Below are 22644 nucleotides of genomic sequence, written 5' to 3' on the forward strand. Positions count from 1 at the left end.
GGTCTAAAGAAGTCTATGAGTCCCTCACAGTGAGACATCACGATATATTTTTTATTTTCATTTGTTTTTTTGCTTTCTCTAAGATTTACCAAACATTTGCCATTTTTATTTTCTTTTGCCAGATTTTTCTGCCCCCTGGTTCTTACTTCCTCCAGAAGCTGCTGCACTGTGTGTACATCTGCTCACAGCGCCACAGCAATGATTTCTAAAGGTCTGATTAACACTCGACATTTCCATGTTCTGTTCAACAACACGATCACTACCTTATTGTGGTGGAGGGTTTTTTATATATATATATGTTTTCAGGGGTGGGGGGATTTGTCCCTGGCAGGGTCTCCCATGGCAAATCATTTGAATCACTCTTTGTCTGGTCCCTCACCCAGGACCAGATAGTTCGAGCTCCAGTCTCCTGCAGAGGGGCTGGACTAAATGATGTCACTCCTCTGGGGCAGATAAGAGCTAAGGCTGATAAATAAATGAGAGTGCATGCCTAACACGTCTCTGACAGCAGGCAGTGCACTTGTTGAGAAGATTGAATTATCTTTTACACACCGACAGAAACAGCTGGGAAGCTGTACAACAAGACATTAAATCATCAAAGTGACTTAAGCTAAGTGCTGCTGAAAGAGATTTCCACACTTATGAAAAATACATCTGTGGACTTAAATATCTACAAGCCTGTAACTCAGTTTATTGGGTTATTAAATAATAACACATTTTTACAGCTTTGAAGGTCTTCACAAACATTTTAACATATTACAGGAGGAGAAGCTCCACTGTAATTAAAATGAAGTCAGATGCAAACTGACACATTCGGTCTCCCTGTAATGGATTTATAGCTCTCAGAAGAGGAAGCTAACACAGGAATATCAGAAAGCGGGTCCAATTCTGGGAAATTCTGTTTACTTCGACCAATGCTTTGGAGACGTTCCTGCTGGAAAAACCAGATTCACTCCTTTGTTGCTCCCATGTAGGAATCTAAATTAAGCAGCAGCCCGGCAGGAGCGCAGATCGGTTTCTGTGGTTCTGTCCATCTGTCCAGCCTTGAAGTCACTTGTTTATTTTCAGGGATCCTGGACCTCAAATCTAAATTCTCTTTCTTTGTTTGGAACTTGGACATTGATCCAAAGGCCTCTTTGAAAGCCAAACAAAGCTTTTGAAGATTTTTATAGCTGCAAGAAATAAAACTGTTTACAAAATGCCTGCTCAAGAAGAACACCTGCAACACTGCACCTTTTCTCTGTGCTTCAGCTCAACAGGTACGTGTTTTTGCTCCCTTCTTCAAAAGCAGAAGGTAGAGATGTACAAAACCCGCCCAGACATTCAGCACTTTTTCTATTCCTGTCTGACCCATTTACATGATTCAAACCTGAATTGTTGTTTTTATTTCTTTTACGTGTTATTCACGGAGTCCATCTCTGCTGTGTGCTTACGTAAACTAAGAATAGAAGTGTTGAGGTGGACAGCCCGCTGCGCTGTGATGGGTAGGCCTGCATGAAGCTGGATATGTGACTCACCGGGCATGATGACATCTGGGAATCCCAGTTTGCGTGTGATGGCCACCCCCCTGCTGAAAATGAGCGGGTTTTCTCTGCGGACCTGCTCCATGTCGCCCCTCAGCAGCTGCAGGGAGATGATCAGCCCTGCAGGATGTGAAGGGGAAGAAATGGGAACGAGTGGGTTGACAGAAAAAGAAGATGGGTAGAGAGATGGATGAAAAGCAAAGGAAGAAGACAGAACAAAGTGCCCTATTTAAAAAGCACAGCCTTTAGGCCACACATAAAATTCAGATAAACTTAAAGTCTAAACAGAGTTTTGAAGCTGCAGAGCTCGTTTGATCTCCCCAGAATCAGAACAAACATTTCAATGCATGCTAAACGTTGCCAAACTGCTTTTCCAGCAGACTCTCAGCCTGTTAGTCTGGGTTCATCTCTTCACCTGAAAACAAAAGTTTGCTGCTGGATTATGTTTTTTTAAAGACACATATCTGTGCGGGGTCATGGGAGTTCACAGTAAGGCTGCCACGATTAGTCGACTATCAAAATCGTCGACGACTGATTTAATAGTCGACGTGTCGTTTGAAGCTTTGTAAGATCACAAAAGACGCAGGAATAAGTAGCAGGATTTAAGAGTGTAATAATGGACTGAAACAGGAGATGGCAGCACTGCATGTACAAGGATGCCAGCTGCCGTTAAACCCCGAAGAAGAAGAAGAAGCTGTGTCCCAGAATTCATAGCGCAGCCCAGCTCAGTTTCCAACAATGGCGGCAGCTAGTTAGTTTTAATATTACTCTTATTATTCTTTCTGGGTCACAAAATAAACGTTTAACATATTTTCAGGCGAGAATGTAGCTGTGTAAACCTCAAATATCTGCTCAGTTTATCAAGACACCGCATATTTTCAAAAGCGCTCCGACGTTTTCGGAGACGTCTGTTACCCACTAGCTCGATAGCTAGCCGGGGGCTAGGCTAACTAGAGCCGTGAGAACACCGGACTCCCGGCAGATCGTTTTCAAACCCACCGCCGTCTTTCGCTACTCAGGTTAAACATGATATATGAGTCACTTAGATAACTTCAAAATGTTATTGTTTGGACTTTTTTTAGTCTTTTATTTGTTCCTGAGTAAATCGGTTTGGCTGAGATTAAAGTTATAGTTTTTACACAGCTGAATAAACATCAAGCAGACAGCTGATCATCAGAAGTGTGAGATGCTGGAGAATTTACTCCGGTGTCCTGTTATATTTTAGATAGCAAGGAGTTTATTAAACTTCACCGAGACAATCTGCAAATTTCATTAAACTTTAATAAACTATCATCTTGTCTTTATTTTTAGTTAGCACCTTAAACACTTAAAGCTGTAAGCTAATGATAGTTATATAAGAGCAGATGCTGCTGGTGCAATAAGCTGTACGTTTTACGTCCAATGGATGATGATCTGATTAGTCGACTATCAAAATAATCGTTTGTGGCAGCCCTAGTTCACAGACTTTAACACTGGGGCAGAGGAGAGTCCTCCACAGTGACACCAATTAATATGATTTTCCCGCTGATGTCAGTGTGATGACTTGCATGTGTCAGTCAGACGCTCTAATCTAAATAAGTTGCTCCTGGGAACTCTTTTTTGTTCAGTGTTCCTGAAATGTCGGCTGACTCATCAGTGATGAAATAAAACGAGTCACAAGTGCTGCAGGACTAGAATCTGCTCCTGCCCTCTGTGCTTTGACAGAAGTAATAAAGTGACTGGAAGAAACGGTCCACACAGAACATCAGCGGGCTGGAGCAATAACTGAGTGCTAGAAATTGCCTCCACCCTCGGCTGCTGTGTTCACAAAAACACCACCACACTGCTAATGTTGCAGGGTGACCCTGCAAGGATAACTTATCTGCTTCTGGGTTTTGTGGCCAAAATAATTCACCTGGACAAAAAAATCCAGTAGAATAAAAAAAATATACTTTTAGGATAATAAATTGTGCTCCGATATACGTGTAGCAAGCCTGCTGTGTTGTTTGGGTGTTGATTGCTAACCTTTATGCCTCCTCTCTTACCATAGCTGGGTTGCCCGTCATTTCCAGTGGAGTGAGGGCACAGCTGGCTGCACTCAGCGATCAACCAGGCCTACAGTGTAAGAGCTGGGGAGGAGAGCAGCTCAGTCTCTCTATGGGCCAGACGTACAGCAGCCTTAGCCGTGTGTTGTGTTTTAATTATGTCAAGCTCCCAGTGAGTAACTGTGACCTTCTGTTTGCAGAGTGGGGTTTTTCTTCTTTTGTGTTGTTGAGGTGCAGATTCTTCATTTTTATTTCCAATCTCCCAACATTATCTGTTTGCTGATGCTTTTCTTTTATTTCTGGATTATTTAGGGCGTAGAGGTGAAGTTAGAGCTTTTAATAAAATCAGGATTGAGTTTGTAATCTTTTTCACCTTTTCTTTCACATGGATACTCTACTGTTACTCCCCTCATCCTGTAGGCCAGCGGTCCCCACAGACCGGTTTATACCCGACAATATTTTCACAGACCGGCCATTAAGGTGTCATAAATACAAAATAAAACCAGTATACCAAAAAAAGAAGATTTATTCATTACACGGGGAAAGACCGAAGGAAACCAAGTTAACGCTAAAAACTGATAAAAACCCAGAAAACCATACATTTCACCCCGAGCCTCCACTCTCGCAGCCCAGTACCAAACGACTCATGGACTGGTACCAGTCTGTGGCCTGGAGGTTGGGAACCACTGCTCTACTGTTACTCCCCTCATCCTGTAGCCCGTTTCAGGGCTTGTTCGGGATTCAGACCCAGAAAAGTTTGCATGAAAGAAAGTGGAGATCTTTGAGATATTAACAAGTTATTTATTCTTAAATGTAACTATGAGCTTCAGTATTTGTATTTAGCATAAATCAGAGATGTGCTCTTTATCCCACACTCAGTTTGTTGGGGTCCGATCATCCAAACTCAGGTACACAAACACGTGGTTTCTCCTACCGTAGTTGGTGCTGGGTGCCGTGTATTTGGTGCTGGACTTGCGGATGATGTTCTCATGGATCTGGTACCATTCATTCTCATTGTTACACCTGGAGAGCAACAAAAAACAATCATGTCCTATAAAGGATAACAATATATTTGTAACTTGTGTTTTTATACAACAAAAGTTCGGTTGGATATAATGGACTTTTGAAATCTAGTTATTTTGGCAGTTACTTTGGGGCGTACGTGCCATCAATCATTGCAATTATGATACAAAATATAAAATTGGGGCGTGGTCTACGGGTGGATGCTGGGGTGGTGAGGTGAATGACAGGTAGCAAGGCAGAGCAGCAGCGCTGACATGTCAGAGGAAGTGAGGGGAAATTTTGGAGTTAAATACACGGATAAATTGGAGCAGGTCTTTCTTCCATGTCTTCGTTGGTCTCTACAGCAGATCAGCTGTTTCCATCTCTCCCTCTCTGTTGTCTGTTCTCCTGTCGCACCAAACATCTGTCCTCTGAATCTTCTCTTCTTCTGCATGGAGCTCGAACTTCATCATATTCATTTCAAATCCCTTCCATCCTGCTCACTCCCAGTGTGGATCTTAATATCTTCAGCCGGGCCTCCTGTCTCTTTGTCGGTGTCATCGTCTCCAAACGACACACGGCAGCAGGTTCACTCCCATCTTGTAGGCTTCCCTTTCACTCCTGCTGCTACTCCAAAAATGCAACAAAACATCTGTCTGTGTGCAGATCATCTTCACCCGGGCTTCATCGCTGGTATCTTGACAAACCCACTCTCCATTTCGAGTGCCGACCTGGTGCATTTTTGTGCAAACGCATCTTTGGTTCTGTGGTTTTGTTGGAAAATGTAACATCTCTGTTTGTATTGCACACTTCTGTGCACTAGAGACTGCTGCTCTCGGCCAAATCATACTTTTTATTTTCTTTTTTTTGTTTCATAAAGGGAAAACAGTTTTTAGATTAGACCAAAGGTCAGATTAAACAACCGTTAATGGCATCTTTGAGCCATTTAGAGGCCAGGAAATTGCATTTTCACAGTTTTACAGATCGACTGATTAATCAAGGAAACAACAGGAGGAAAGAGAAAAAGAGCAGTAACTAGCAGACCTATTTGCAGATAATACAGTGGATGAGCCACGCTGTGTCAAGCTGCTGGATTTTTGTATTAACATAAAATAGCCCCATCCAATAAAACAACTCGCTCGTTCCACTCTTAATTTACTCGTCTTTCTTCAGAGTGAACGTGTGGATCTACATTTTCCTCGGCTGATTCTAACAAACTGATGATTTCGGTCCCGTTAACGTCACACGAGGCTGGAACACAAGCCTGAAAAGGAGACGTCTAACCCCCCGTGAACCGACCCGAGCAGTTCAGCTAAGACTGAGGCATCAAACGCACACACACACACACACACACACACACACACACACACACACACACACACACACACACACACACACACACACACACACACAGATCCTGCAGGCACGTTTTCAGAGGTTCAGCTGAGGGGTAGTCCCTAATGCCGAGCATCGACTTTGCGTGTGAGTGAAAGAAAAGCTGCTGACGTCACAAACTGCACTGACAGTGAGGCTGTGCAGCCGCTCTCGGTCTCTCTTACAAATAAGGAAAGGAGAGAAAAAGAAGAGGCTGGTGGTGACAGAGAGATAAGAACAGAAGTAAAGCTATAATAAAAATATATGGCATGCCCCACTCTTTACTGTCTCTCCAGCTCGCTTATCTTTAACCTTCTCCTCTTTCTCTCTCTGACCTTTTCTCTCAGCCCAGAAATATTTAGAGTAGGACAAAATGATTTTCCAAAAAGAAAATATCATCTCTGAGCTCTGGGTGTGTTGAGTTTGTGCTGTAAGCTGATATTTTTGGGCACTTTTGCTATTTTAGTTCACTCAAACATACAGTAATATGATAAATATGGATTTAAAACAAAGACTTTTAGCTTTAATATCAGGACTTTACCAAAAAAACAACAGTCCACTTATTTCGAGGGTCACATGTACCCGGACATATCAGCATAATCGTAACAAAATATTTAAAAAGTAAACATTTTGTTTACTTTTTAATATTTAATTAAGAATCCCTTACAGGTACCGACCTTCTCCGGTCCAAACTCATTACGAGTGAGTGTTTCCTCCTTTGTAACTCTGCCAGCTTCTGACTGCAGCTGTGTTTAGCTGTTGCTTCTTCCTGCCTTTAGTTTTCTCCTCTGTAAACGAAATGCTGGCAGGTTTGAGATCAGCTGATTGGCCTTAGAAGGAAATTCCTCTTCTTTACCTTCCTAAACCCATCTGTCCAATGAAGTGCCAGCAACTAAACCTGAGATCTGTACACTTCATTCAGGATTCATATGTCTGCTTATGTCTCCTGTCACATCATCGATCAGCACCAGCGACTCATATCTGTGTCACTGCTTCACCACAGGTTCGAGTCCTGTGCTGTGAGTCTAATCAGGCCATTACTTGTGGTGAACCCTGAGTATTTTCTCTTGCCTCGTTATCTGCGAGTGCAGACACTTACGTGTACACTTTAAGGACAAAATCTTTCTCCTCTTTGAGCTCTGAGATGGTCTGCAGCACGTCGCTCATGGCCAGGACCGCACAGCCATACGGTCGACGGTACTGGACGTGCGGAGGACCCTTCTTACTGTCATTCAGCAGCATTCGACCTGTAACCAGAGGCGTGTGCGTCACATAATGAGAAAGGCTCATTTCAGGTTAATAAAGGTGCACATTATAAACTTGACAAAGTTATTTCAGGCATTTCTGCAGGAATTGTTTCCACCTACATAACATAACTTACCTGTCCTGATAACTTGTGAGACAATATAGAGATCTCTCTTCATGTCTTTGTTACTCAGATCCTGTGAGAAAAAGAAAAAGGTATCATCATCATCATCATCATCATCATCATCCACCAGCTTCAGCTTTTCTTACAATTAAAGAAGGTTTGTGCTCTGAGTTTCTGTTCATAACGTTTATGGACAGAACTCCGATGTGGAGCCAGGAGCTCCTGGATCACATCTTTTGCTGTTTTTTGCAGATGATGGTGCTGCTGGTCCAGTCAGAGGTGATCTCCAGCTCCAGCTGGGGAGGTTTTGCAGCCAAATGCAACACAGTTGGAATGATAATTAACACTTCCACCTTGAGGCACTGCTTCTCAGCAGGAAAATCGTGGTTTCTAACACTCCGGGAGAGGAATGATTTCCTGCCCCAAGTTAAGAAGTTCAGGTTTCTCTGGATCTTGTTCATGAGTTGAGGAAGATTGGAGCAGGAGACTGCCAGACAGACTGATGTGGATGCTGTACCACTCACTGAGCGGGTAGGTGAAGTTGTTATCGGTCGGTCTATGTTTCTCACTTATGGCTCCCGAGCTAAGAATAAGGCTTCAGAGGAAATTAGCTTCTGACTGGGCTCAGCTTTAGAGATATTTAGTTTGAGGAGCTTCATGAAAATTAGCCAGCTGTTCAGGTATGTCAGGAAACTCGAGCGCTCAGGACAGGCTGTAACGATCAGCTTGTCCTGGGTTTGCTGGGTTTGGGAAGGCCCTGGAAGAGCTGGAGGAGGCCCAGGGAGACAGGAGGACTAAGAAGCTCTGCTTAGACTGCTGCATCAGTGGATTGTTTTATTCATTTGATAAATATGTGTGTAATTTAGACATATATGGACTGATTCCAGCTCGGGTTGAAACAAGAACGCTCAGATTTAACCAGCTTAATCATTTAAGCACGTCTGGTTTCATCTCCCCTGTGACTTACATGTAAATCATGCATTCACCTTATAATACTGACTTCAATTGAGTTTTTGTAATTACTGAAGAATTCAAATAACTGCATCAGTGAACGTTGGGAGCTTTAGTGCAGCAAAAATGCATCAAACGATCTGCAGACTGATTCTGCTGCAGAGCAACAGGGGGCAATGCTTCCTCACTTTTAGATCCTCAGTTTTTCAACTGTTCCCTTCTTAAATTACACGAAACACCATCACTGCACCAGGAGTGTCATTAAACGTGTGTGTGTGTGTGTGTGTGTGCGTGTGTGTGTGTGTGTGTGCGTGTGTGTGTGTTGTTGTTACCGTGAAGAGGGCACACAGCCGGTCCACCTTCTCTGGATTCTTTGGACCTCCGTTCTTGTTCAGTCTCACCATGAACTTCTCACTGAAACAACACAATCAACGGCCACTCTGGTTAGTTTTAGTAAAAACGGTTTCTCTCAGTGAGATCAGGTCGTCACCGCCTCTGTGCTGCTTTATCGCTGATATTTGACCTGAGAAAAGGAGATACAGGAAACAGTGTGTGGCGTCTCTCTCTCTTTATTCACAGACTCTGCCAGATGGCTTTATCTGGCAGAGTCTGTGAATCAAACTTAAAAAACTTCTGTTTTTCTTTAAATGTTCCTCATATCAGCCACATGTCAACTGCACACGCTGCTCAAGCCTGAGGTTGAGAAGCTCTAACCGCTGGCAATTTACCCCCGGCGCCCTCTCTCCGTCTCCTCGAGGGATTTCTGAAAGAGATAAAAATTCTTTTGGATTTCTGCTCAAGCCTTTTCCCCGCGAGTACCAGCAGTGAGGAAACTCTAAAGCAGCATGTCTCAGCCTTTTTCGCTTCAGGGAACAGCAAAGTATTGTCTGCTGGTGTCAGCGACTCTGTTCTTTTAACCCATATTTATCCAGGGAAACGCGACGGAGCTGACGGGCCTTTGTTCAGCCACGTCGTGCCTCAGACACATTAGAAGATTTCTCAAATCATAAGCACGTCTGACAGGAGGAGCTGCACATAAATCCACTGATACTCGCTGACTTACTGTCGTGTTCTTCTTGATGCCCGTCAGTCTTAAAGCAGGCAGGTCTTACATCACGCGAGGTCGCCTCAGGCCAGATGCCAGAAAATCGAGATGCGGAGGCACAAAATGGGAATCCAGATCGGGAATGATATTTCGACATCAATCAACAATATCAGTATACAAATATTAGCTGACAGGGATATTCAGCCTTATATATTTGAGTGTTAAGCACAAACTAAAGTCTGAGTTTTTGGCTCACAGCGATTATTTGTCCTCCATGTTTAATAAGCTGATCCACAGTCGTAAGAACGTCTTTACGACAGAAACGAGGAAACAGTTTTATCTTATGAGCTTCATGAACAGCCCCAGAGTCTGTAATGAACTGAGTTACATTTAAAAGGATGTTAGATAATTAGATACCAGTCAACATATTCCTACCACAGTCATGCCTGTTTAGGAAAGTGTCACGGTCCTGGGCCGTGTTGGCCCAGTATTCTTAGTTTTCGTGTGTTTTGTATTTTGTTCTTTATTTATGCCGTGGTTCCTGGGTTCTGTTAAGATGTTCCTTATTGGATTACCCTCTGTGTGTCTGTGAGCCCTCGTCTCCCCTCCTTGTGTTTTATTCCACGTTTTCCTCAGCCCGTCATGTCCCTGCTCTCCCCGTGCTCTCTCTCCTCCTGTCTGAACCTCTGTGTACTTCCTGTTTTACTTTGACAGTCTCCCGTCAGTGTTGCGTTCACTCCTGCCGTGTCTCGTTACGATTATCTGTGTCAGCTGTGTTCCCCGTGTGCTCCCACTTCCCTCGTTAACCCTCTGTGTATTTATGTCTGCGTCTCCCTCAGTTCTGTGTCGCGTTCTCCCTCATCCATGGCCGTGTGTTTCTCCGTGCAATGTGTTGTAGTTTCCAGTTTAGTTTGTATGTTTTTTCTGTCCAGCAATAAAGCTGTTTTGAGTTCATTCCTGCCTCCGTGAGCTTGCGTTTGGGTCCTCATCCTGCCTGCACACAGCCGCAACCATGACAGAAAATGATAAACGAGTGTGACCAAGGTTATATTTTAGCTTCTGATATTTTTACAGCACAGCAGAGAAGTCTGAGTTGGGATGCCTCCAACAAAACGGTCCGGCTCCTCGACTGCCAGCCAGAAAATCTCAATCCACGATCTTCTCCTGGTGGAGTTTCTGAACTGGGTTCAGTCAGCGAAATCCTTTTTTTCTGCCTTCAAAAACTGCTTGAGCAGCTGCCACTTCTGAGAGCACTTACCCACCTAATGAGCCCTTCATCTCTCCATCTCCATCCGCTGCACTTCTCTGTATTTCCCATTTGCTTCATGCGCCTACAGACTTATGGGCATGAAAGATGGAGCAGCGAGGGCCTGATTTTCTCTGTCCGTTCTTTTATCTGCTCAAGTTCGATTTGTACCTCAATTTTACAATGCATAGGACAAAAGTTTCCTGCAAATTAATAAGTGTAAGAAGTAGGAGAGCGATGGAGAACGTGTTCTTCATTCTTCTGGACAAGACCGAGCTGAGAAAAATCAGGACGAACGCTCTGACAGTCAGTCCTGGGCAAAAGGGTTTATGAGACAATGCATTAGAGTATTATCTACTCTCGTTTTATTAGTTTTTCAACTGAAGCCATCACTTCGTTAGCACTGTTAAATAAAACCCTTCCCTGTTTAATATGTTGCCTCAATTCCTGGTTCCTTTTCTTTAGACAACAGAAGAATGAAAGCAGCGATTCTCAGTGAGTCAGTCTCTCTCTGAGCTGCACTAGTAGAATATTTGCAGTCCTGCGTCAGTGTTCAGCACACGTAGTGAGGTGGCAGAGACGATGGCCTTTACGTCGGGAAACTTCTCTGCAGCGGTGATAATAAGGGTCTGCTGAAGAGCTCGGCTTCAGACGCACCTGCTTCAAAACACTGAGGTGAGCAATGCTCAGAAATGGCACGGCTGGCTTTCAGCTCAGGTAAAGACAACAGAATGAAGGAATGAAGATGCTGATTATGTGGAGGTTCGAAATGCTGCCGATATCAGCTGACTGTGCAGGGAAGAGAAGTGATCACATTACGAGGTCAATCACAGAGTAGATTGCACATGCTGCCACCCGTGCGACAGATTGTTGTAACAACATAAATCATAATATAAACTCAAAAAATGCAAATTCTAGTTTTTACATGATCTTATTTCCTTTGAAATGTTTGAGTGCATGGAGTGAAACCTGCGAGTGATCAGGATGACACGTCGAGCTACGTCGTCACACATCAAACATGCCCTCCCAGCTCACGGGTCTAATGAAGTGCCGGTGCTCTGCATCCACCTGTACGCTCGATTCACTCAACGCTCACAAATTTCTGCCATATTAGTTTGAAGTGATGAGTTCAGAGCCTTGATGACAAACTAAACCTATTTTCTGCTGCTGTAATAAATCATCTCAAACATGAGCTGTTGGCTGACGATGTGTTCACACACCGATCGTTAGAAATCCTCTAACTGAACTTCCTCATTAACATAAACGGCCCAACTAAATACGGTATCTCATTATAGAACATTGTTCCTCATATAGTCTTTATTACTCAGCAGATTACCCCCCGCCACATATGATAAGACTCTGAGGTTATAGTGTAAGGTAATACGCAAACAACAACGAGGACCCACAAATCCCTACAACACAGACACACACTGCGTCTGGCTCTTTAAATGGAACAATTTATTCTAATCCCCCAGAGACACTGTGGGCCAAACAAATACAACAAAACACAATAAATATGTATTTCTCCTCAAACAGTGGGACGCTGTGACTTAGTGGAAGATGTGGGGGTGAGGAGGCACAAAGAAAGAGTGAGATATGGGTTTTACATTCAGCTCTAAATCCTGTTTTTGTTTCTTTAAATATTGTTGCTGGTTGTTTTTTTTTATTCAGTCAGAGTTTGATTCAAGGAAGAAAACAATGATATAATCGACAAAATAAGAACATTTTATTTGTTTATATGTTATGTAGGAAGAAGACGGCGTGTTCTTCCCTCATATTTATGTGTGTGTGGTACTGAGGCAGGTTATTGGCTGCTAGTTGGATGGGACCGGTCTCTTCCGGGGATCCTTGGGGATTAAGAGCGTCCAGCTTTCAGTTAGCCATTCCGGGTGTCTCTCATCAATTAGCAGCTGGTTCAGCAAAAGCATTAGAAAGTCATTCAGACTGAAGAAGTGTAGTCGGATGATAACAAAGAGAGAGAAGGTAGTCAGAACTGAGGGGCTCGAACTACCAGAAGGCAACATTGCAGACATAGAGGACAACTACAAGCACCTGGGATCCCACAGGCAAATGGGAACCATGAAGAGTGGCTGATATCCAGAAATCCTACCAGTGGCTGGACAAAGCTGGACTGAAAGACAGCACAGAGGCACTAATCATGGCAGCACAGGAACAAGCTCTGAGCACAAGATCCATAGAGGCTGGGGTCTATCACACCAGGCAAGACCCCAGGTGCAGGCTGTGTAAAGAGGCCCCAGAGACAATCCAGCACATAACAGCAGGGTGCAAGATGCTAGCAGGCAAGGCATACATGGAACGCCATAACCAAGTGGCCGGCATAGTGTACAGGAACATCTGTGCCGAGTATAACCTGGAAGTCCCGAGGTCAAAATGCTAAGATCCTGTGTGAGTTCCAAATACAGACTGACAAAATAGCATTGTAGCAATAGATGCAGTGATCCGAATGATAGCAACATCAGTCAGAAGGAACACAAGTAGCTGGAGAAGTACCAAGAGTTCAGAGAAGAGGCACTCACCAAACTAGGCGAGTGGCTCCAGCAGATCCCAGGAACAACATCCAAGCTCTCTGTCCAGAAGAGCAGAGTCCTGGGAACAGCAAAGACACTGCACAGAACCCTCAAGCTTCCAAGCCTCAGGCAGAGGACCCGAGCTTAAAAGACCGTCCACATCAGCAGGAGGGGAATTTTTATCCACCGAAGTTATTTGTAACTATCCCTTTGGGTGGCAGCAGGAACAAGTGAATGAATCATACACATATGACAAAGACTATTCACTAAGAGGAGGAGAAACACACACACACACACACACACACACACACAGACACACACACGGCTGAATTATTAACTTTATCGCTGCATCAATATAAAAGAGGGAAGATAAACAATGCAGATGCAATCAGAAGACGTCCTGACCTATCCAAACTCCTCCCAGCACACAGATGTGGGTACTTGCATGCATATGCAGACATAAGCTGCTGTACTGCACATTTATGTACGCATGCATGCACTTGTGGGCTTGCAGTAACCCACACACACACACATATGCACTTTATGGAAATCCATTACTATTTCCACACCACTGACATTCAGTCTAAATATAAACATACTGTACAGGCAGAAGAGTCTCAGCTCAAGCACAGCCAGCACTCACAGCCAGGACGACCTTTGCTTATCAAAGGAAATTTGTCCAAAGACACGTTAATAAAAATCACATATTGAGGCCGCTACCACATCACTGCACCGCAGACACACTTCATGAGGAAGGGAAAGAACAGATTTTTCACCTGTCAGGAGATCCAAACTGGAATCTTACTGCCTACTTTCACTTTCCTGCCTACATCAGGGACTTGGAAATGTGTCAGTCATGAGGATTTTCTCAACATCTGATAAGAACAGGACAATATAGTAATTTTCTACTTCTATCTCCTACTGCTTAGTCTCCTTCCCCTGATGTACTGAGACCTTTTAGTTTAGTCTTATTTTTTACTAGATCCATCACTGTGTTATGAGCTTTCTGTCCATAAAGCGTTAACAGGAATCAACCACTGTGTCTATAGATTTGTTTTTATGTGAGAAAAGATGAATCAGGTGTATAAAAGTTGGAGATAACCTCGCGTCAGTCCCATGTTTGCGCACTCCTGTTTCTAAAGTCTGGTGAGTCGCTCGCTATCTTGGACCAGAGGCTGGAGTCCTACATTACCTATAAATGTTACCAAGCTTCAGAAGCAAGCTGTGGAAGTGACAGCGATGGACAGATGTTACGATGAGAGAAATCAGCTACAGAAACATCCTCTGACAGCTGGAGTAGTCCCAGCTGTCACGCAAAGCAGCGTCTACATATTTTTTCTGTAAATTTCCATTTTATCTGAGGGGTCTGCAGACACCGACTCATTTCTGGAGCTAATTTCTTTTTTTGGTGAACTCGTCAGATCTGGAAACAAGTTTATTTAATGCAGTAATGACACAAGAGGAAACACTGGTTCGAGACGGTGGATTCACCGAAATTACCGCGACCACTCGCAGCCAGTTGCATCTTCAAAGCGATACAATATGATAGTGAGAAAATATGTGAGTCTGCACTCTGTTTGTGTTAATACAGTGATTAACTCTAATAAACTAAATTCAGAGTCCAGACTGCATCTCGTACACATGGAACAGAAACTCCTGTAAATTCCTGCAAAACTGTAAATTGATGTGGATGCTCAAAAATCCTTTTATAGAGGAATATAAGCAACGTACACGGAGATGGAAACAATTCTGTCTTTTCCCCAAAGAGATGCGTTGCGCTCACTGTCACAGACTGACTCAGATTGTTTCCAACGTGTCGCCAATCTTTACATTTCTAAGTTAGATTGAAATGATCGTTCCTCTGGCGACCAGCTGGTCACTGCAATCTGTCATGAAAGCACAAATAATTCACTGCAACCACCGATCTTTCTGTGTCGCAACGAGGTTTCTGCTTTATTGGTGCTGTGGTATGATTCACAGCATTAATGCAACCCTTTATTCTTTTTCTGCAAAGTCACACAGACATCCAATTAATTAATATTCCTTCATCATTGTTGCATCGTCTGTATTATTATCAAACATGATAAAGTCATGCAGTAATAGGTTTTTATGAAACCGCTTTAAACTGCAGAAAAAACATAAACTGGGGAATACATTAAAAGAGTAAAAACGATCATAAATAGAAAAAATAAAAGCACAATAAAAAAGAAACTTATCACACTCTTAAAAACAGAAAAGTTCACTTCACAAAAAGGAGGAATCTCTGGTCACCCACTGTTCCCAGTATCTACTCCTCAATCTGGGACAGAGAAAAGCAAAAGCAGCGACTCACAACCTTCCAGTCAAAGGATTAATATCCAAACACATGACCCGGCTGAATTATCTTCTATTACTTTCATCAAATTCAGTAGAGTGAAGCTATTTCAATTTAACCGATTTAACGGCTGATTTCACTGCATCACATTAAGCCAGTGATTCTGCACAGGCCTCTAACTACACCTTGCATATATTTACAGTATTATTTTAGATATTCAATCGACTCGCTCGAGCAAAGTGACTCAGAGTGAAACAGCCAATTTTCCATGACTGCTATCATTACACAGAACAGACACTCAACAGAGGAACAACAGCCTGACATTAAAGGAGCTGCTGATAAAAGAGGGGTGGGCTTCTTTGATTTGGTGTGAAGAAGACAAACGCGATTATGTCTCAGTGAGAACAGGATCTCAGTGAGAACAGGATCCTGGGTCATGCCTCGCACAGCATTAGTTCATTTTAATCACAGATGGTTATTAGTCAGCCCTCTCTCCTAAAATAAGCCCCTCCCATACAAATACACTGCATTTCATAACTAGTTTTGTTTTATGTTGTACTTGTTTGTAACATATGACAAAAAACATGTTTCCAGTAAACAAACATGCTAAACATATTTTAGTAAGTAAGTGAGTACATTTTTTTACACTTTTTAAGACAAGAATCACAAAATGCTTCACTGAGGTATTAAAACAACGCAAACACAAACGTTTACTGAAGGATCCCACGATTAACGAGTGCAAAGAGAAGCTTGTGGAACAGCCCACTTTGACAGGCGACAGTTGTACGTTCAGCCCATCTTAGTTTTCAGACGGGAACGTGGCGCCACAAGAAGACCTCTATCTGCAAACATACGGATCCAGTTTGGAGATAAGGATGGAGAAGATGTGAGGCCTCACCTCGTAATGCCACAACAGTAAAAGCCAAGATTTTAAACTGATTTTAAACGTAACCAGAAGCCAGTGCAGCGAGTTACCTCGCATCATAATCTCTTCCCAAACCAACCACACAAATACGCTCAAATGAATGTTAAACAGAAGCCTTAATGACACAGGACGGGGACCTCAGGTTTTACAGTGAAATTCCAGCATCTGACTTGTGCCTCCATCACTGCCTAAAACATTATTATTATTAAAACATGCAATCACTTTTCACACAGGTGTAGGTTTGGCTCTTTCTTCCTTAACAATAAAATTACTTGAATGATCTTTTTCTAATATTTAAATTTGTTTGATGATCTGAAATATTTCAGTGTGACAAACATGCAAAAGGGAAGGGGACAAACACTTTTCACACCACTGTAGCCACCGTGTCAAGGTGTTGATGCCTGAACAAACACAGTGTGTAACAGTGGCACCAACAATCAACACTGATGTCCATGATGAGGATCCCTCAAAGCAGTGAGTAAAAACTAAAAGTCTAGAAATGAGTGAAACAGTCAAAGTCCAGCATTCGACTTGAACCTCAATCTTCTGGGTAAAATTCCAGCATTGATGCTGACAGCAGGTCAAGTTTTTTACATAAGGAGGAAAGTAGCAGAGCTGTCTGCAACTCTTGAGGAGCGGAGACTCGGACAAACTAAGTGCAAACTGTGCCCAGGACAGACACAACTGCATCAAACCACCAACACAACAGCGGCTCTTTCCAAGTGTCTGCACAGACAGCCGGCTAGCAAAGAGCCCAGTGTGGTTAAAGCCGTCTGCCGAGCCCAGCAGCCAGAGCCTGAACTTCAGCAGTAACAAAGGCAGCGGTGAGCAGTCAGGATGGTTTCTACCTGTTCGTGTTTTTAGAGTACAATCACCATGGCGATCACTTTGAAGTCTCTTTGAGCTTCTTCTCATCTTCGCTTTGAGCCGTCGGCTTCGTGTTCTCACTTTGTTTTTCTTGGCAAACTCTGTACTTTTAGGTTTTACATTAAGAATAAGAACTAATTTAAATTCACACCATCTGCCTCATTTTAGCCTTTGTGTTTACAAGAAATTACTCCAAATGACTCCATCCTTCATTAGCTATACCCACTTATACCCACTTAATCCTGTAGAGGGTCACAGGAGGGCTGGAGCCAGTCCCAGCTGACACTGATGGAGAGGAAGAGTGCAGGATGGAGAGGAAGAGTGCACGATGGAGAGATGCTAGAGAAGGACACCCATTCACACTCAGATTCTCACCTACCTGCAAATTTCTAATTGCAAATGAACCAAACAAACACAAGTTTGGAGTGTGAGAGAAAAGATTCACAGACACAGAGCTCAGCATGAAACTGTTTAGTCTGCTTATTGCTAAAACACCAGTTTTGCAAAATCCTGATGAAACACTTAGACCTGAACTCAAACAAGAAATCTGCAAACCCCAAAGCAGCAATCTGATGAAAGGCGCTTAAGCTTAAAAGGAGGAAATTTGAGTCTTCTGCTTCCTGAACTTTTAAAAACTGAACTGTTTTAAAAAAAATGTTATTACTTTAGATTTCCTGACAATAAAACACTGTTTGCTGATGCCCAAAGCATGTAGGAGTCTTCAGTTTGCCTGTGGCGACTGCGAGGAGGGAAGAAAGGTTTCAGCTTCGAGTCAAAAAATCCCCACAGAGACACTGGGATGACTTTTGGGATGAAAACCAAAGAAAAGAGAGACGTCGCCTGCTGAGATCTAACCACATCACAAACCTCAGCCTCCACCTCAGAGGGATCCACACAGGCTGGTGCTTTAGTTGCACCGATCAGAGCTCCTCTCAGGGCAAACAGTCTCAGAAGGTGAAGCATTATTTAGAAAGTTTCAGGCAGCTGTGACGCCGTCTCCTTTTCTGTCTGCAGTGCATGCTGGGAGTGTGAGTGAGTGTGTGAAGGTGGTTGTGAGCGTGTGGAGCTGTGGAGTGAGTTCGCGACGTTTGGACTGCGCTTCTTCTTTTGGATTTTCTTTTTTATACACTGTGCTTATTGGAAAAATGGGGCTTTGGTTAATTGCTTGGTTGTCGTGTCGCTTCAGCCTGAATGAATCGTTGGAGAGAGAAGTAACAGACTTGTTCAAACACATCAGACTTCCTCATGCATCTCCCAGTTTCCATGTTCCTGTTTCCCAGAGTTCCTTCCCAGTTTAGGTTCCTGTTAGTTCCCCTTGTGTATTTTTGGGGGTGCCTGTGTTTTCATCAGCTCAATAAAAGGGCTCACTTATGTTTAAACCTCCACCTGCCTCCGTGTCAGCACGGAACGCTTTAAGCACGAAATGCTTAAAGTCTGGCAAAGCCGACAGAGAAGTGGAGGAAATGAAGGTAGTGGACAGGCAGGAGGAACGAGAGCTGAAGCCGTAAATCAGAGCATAACTGCAGTACGGTGAACATTTTACAACATCCTCAGGTCTCCGGAAAACATCGTCAGACTTCTATCAACAGCTTCAGACATGAGACCGTAGCCAGAAAAGCATCACGTTTCACTGAAACCCCGTCACACTTCTGACTTAACGGCATCAGGCTAAAAAGTCTCTGAAAGAACGGCATCAGATCACACAGTCTCAGATAAAAGTGCCTCAGAGAGAAGCTTCCTGCCAGCCGGATTGTTTTCCAAATACGTCATCAACGTGCGACAGTGGCAGAACACGGCTACGTCCAAATTCAAGGCCGATTACGTCACAGCTAAGCGATGAAGGCTGTCCAAATGCAGTCTACAAATGCAGTCTACAAATGCAGTCTACAAATGCGTGCTCCTGTTCCCTGGATTTGAAGGACGGGTCGGGTATATCCCTCGTGGCCCGCCCTATCCCAGGATTCATTGCAAATCTAAGGTTGAAGAAATTTCTGGGAAAAAATGGTGGACGGTTAAAGCAAAACTTTTAAAAGTAAGTACTGAGTAGAGAGATGAGCTGGAGGTAAAACAGATTTGAATGTTTTGAAAGTCAGGCACTGAGGCGTTTATTTAGTTCCTGTGTGTAGGATCGGGGAGCTGTGACTCTACATATGTTAAACTGTCTCTTTGGTTATGTTTGTAGATGAAAAATGAAACCAATAAAGTTTGCTGAAGGTCTCCTCTCCTCTGTCATCTGAGCATCTCAGAGGAGCAGCTCTGGTCATTAGACTCTAACGCTGAGTCAGACTTGGCTGTGAAAACAAGCTGCCAAGGTCAACTTATTTCTGGACTGTTGGTGTGATGGGAGGATGAAGCCTATTAGCTAGTTTGTAATGATGATACAGAGAGAACCAGAATGGGGGAAAAGGGGCTGCTCACTGAGCTTCTTTCTTTCCCTGGAGGGAACACGTTCGCCTCGCTCAGACATCACACAGAGCCAAAAACGTCCTGTCTGCTAAACATCAACATCCTCACAGACTCAGCTCTACATTTATTTCCCCCAAACACTCATAAACGTGGCCTTTATCAGCCTCCTTATTGACATTACTGCTTCTTCATGTTGGCACTGAGATCTCTGCACGAATGCATAATTGATGGGTATTCGTCAGGCGGTGGTGTGGGGGGGTCATGTAATATTTACAGCAGCACACTGTGGCGTGGTGCTGTAAAGGTCCTGGGTTTGAATCCAGCCTGAAGACTTTCTCTGTGGACTTTGCTCTGCCTGTCACGGTGTGTCTGGCTACTCCCACCTCCAACAGTCCAAAGCCAAGCGTGGGGTTCGGTTAATTAACTCACTGCTGAGTTAGGCACCCCATAATGCCCCGTAACTCTCTAGATCCACAAAGACGCCGTAAAACACTCGAAACAAACATCTGTCGTCTCAGCACGAAGCCAAACTGCTGCTCGCTGATCTTCACCTGGTAACTCTTCCCTCCCACCCAGAGTCTGTCTCAAGTCCTTCCTGAACTCTTCGCAGCATCCTTCTGTCTTCAGCTTCCACCACATTAATCCTCGGCTCCTCGCTTCCTCTCCTTGGTGTCTAAAGTCATCCTACGGTCTACCATCCAATGCCGAACACCCGCCTTCTCCCCGACACCACCTTGCAGTCTCTTAGCTCTTATTGTTTCTTTTACCTAAGACGCCTTCCACCTGTGTGCACCTTCCTCCGCCCTATCTTCCTCCCTCTTCATCCAACCTAATCCAGAACTCTTCTCACTGTTCTGACTGACACCCAGCTTGTGGGTCATTATTAACATTCAACATCAGTCCTGCGATTCCCAGCTTCAGCCTCATGATCCTGGCAGACCGTTCACGATTAAAAACTTCCTCTGGCCTCAGATACACAACAGAAACTAAATGTCAACATCATCAAATTGTTATTTATTATTTAGTTATGTGTTTTCAAACAAAAGGAAGCTGTATTACTGAATGTGTGTTAGCGTTTGGTTTATTTAAAGGTTTCTAGCCCGGATCGCTGTGACTCACACGTGCAATCATCAGTGATTCACTCATCAACAGATTCAAAAGATCAAATTCCCAAAATACGCAGTGAAACTTTTTCATATGTCAGCCTGTATTCAGAACTTTTTATAGCACTGAGTAGGCCCAGAACAAAAAAACAGCGAATACTCGGAAAAATAAATGAATATTCTCATGACATTTTCTATTTACGGCTTTAAAAAGCAACTATTGGTTGAACAAGTTTAATTTGGATTTTCTCTGATCCACACTGGATCAAAAGTATATAAGTCTAATATATACATACACCTACAGCAATGTTTGGTTAAGGTTAATATTAGCCGGGTTATCTCTCCCTAACCAGAGAGTGGGATCATCGTCCTGCTGGAAAACTCAGCTGTGTCCAAGTTTCAGCTAACGGTTGACTTGAGATGACGTTGAAGAATTTGGGCCAGGCTAAAACATTAAAGCCCCACCTGACAACATCAATGAAGAAAATCACAGGAATTCAAATTAAAATTTCAATAAAGTTTAAATATCATTTCCTCTTACTTGTTGGGTGATAACAGCCTCCGTGCTCACTCGGTGTGATCAACACACTGATTTCTAACCAAAACACGGCCACAGTGTATTTATTACAGTCCTATAACTTATTTATTACTGTCTCACTTCAAAGCATCATTAACTTAACAATTTTCCCCACTCATGTCACCAGAGGGGCTCCACAGAAAGCAATTCAGTAACATATGAATGTCATTGTTGGGACACAGGGTCACTTTTTCAGGGTCACATAGAGCTGAGGTCGTCTCCTTCAGGTTAGCATCCTAGCTTAGCGTAGTTACAGACTTTTTGTCTCTGTAAGCGTCTCCTTGCATCTGTTTCCTCTTTGCTCATTTGAAGGATAATTGCTGCTCCTGCTGTGCTGCTGACATTCAGCTTTACCTGCTGCTGATAATCAGGGTGTTTCTCCTGTGATGGCGTCGTGTCACAATGTCAAGAAACCAAACATGGGACTGAAAACTCTGGCTTTTGTCCACAAATCAATATTGAAGTTATAAAAGAATAAAATGGCAATGATTGCTGATTGGTAGGATATTTATTTATTGTGAGAGACTATTAATGTTAAATTTAAAAATAATGATTATTATAGTGAAAAACAAACTGTTGTGGAAAATGTTTCTATGCAGTTTGACTTGACCGAACAGCAACAAGCTTTACAGCACAAATATCAAAAGACTAATCATCACGGAGCCGGTGCTGCGAAACATCAAACGAGTAAAGAGTGTCACCCACACTTTTTGGAAATCTGCACCTCTGTGCTCGACTGTTCAGCTGCCACCTACCTGAGGGTCTTTCCCTCTCTCAGGTCGTACAGGGAGAAGAATATGTCCGTGTCCTCGCCTATGCTGTTGTAGGTGAAGCTCTTCAGGTTGACCAGCAGGTGATGAGGTACTGGAACTCTACAAGGTTCCCCATGTCTCTGCCGGGCGTTGTCGCCCTAAAACACACAAAAAAGCAGCCAAACAAACAAAATATATAAATACACATATTAGAATACAAAGACATTGTGTGACAGTCTTAGTAAACATATACACCAAAGCCTCCTGGCTGAACAGAAACATCTGTAAACTATGAAATCTTCTTAAAATATACCGTTTTTATTTAACTTTAACTTGATGTGTAAGTACATAAAAAGGTTTTTACACATATTACTGCTCAAAAACATGCATTAAATTTCTGGTTCTTTAGCATCAAAGTGATGCTGCTGCAGTTTAAATCTGCACACCGTCTCAGCGTGATGCCTAAGAGTCACACTCACTCTCTGTGATGAGAGTGTCAGCATTAGTAGGATAGAGTGCTGCAGAGCACAGCTGTGGGTCTACGCTTGTAAATACTGTAGAACATAACTGTTTAAATGCTTTTAATTCATATCTCCATTTATTTTAATGATAAAAGGCACGAGAAAAGTTTCTTGGTG

General features: G+C 43.2%; 1 protein-coding gene across 8 annotated transcripts in view; it reads right to left on the reverse strand.

Moving 5' to 3' along the window:
* Window positions 1-22644, reverse strand: part of LOC120715363 (dedicator of cytokinesis protein 3) — a 249886-nt gene that overhangs the window by 60608 nt on the left and 166634 nt on the right. For all 8 annotated transcript variants that reach the window (XM_040002307.1, XM_040002309.1, XM_040002305.1 and 5 more), the window contains 6 exons: window positions 22010-22164; window positions 8576-8657; window positions 7305-7365; window positions 7023-7170; window positions 4482-4570; window positions 1518-1643 (listed from right to left, as the gene is read on the reverse strand). In XM_040002307.1, coding sequence (XP_039858241.1) covers window positions 1518-1643; window positions 4482-4570; window positions 7023-7170; window positions 7305-7365; window positions 8576-8657; window positions 22010-22164 — 661 coding nt within the window. The remainder of the gene's footprint in view (window positions 1-1517; window positions 1644-4481; window positions 4571-7022; window positions 7171-7304; window positions 7366-8575; window positions 8658-22009; window positions 22165-22644) is intronic.

Source organism: Simochromis diagramma, unplaced genomic scaffold, assembly GCF_900408965.1.
Source record: "Simochromis diagramma unplaced genomic scaffold, fSimDia1.1 OVJJ01000438.1, whole genome shotgun sequence".
Taxonomy (NCBI): domain Eukaryota; kingdom Metazoa; phylum Chordata; class Actinopteri; order Cichliformes; family Cichlidae; genus Simochromis; species Simochromis diagramma.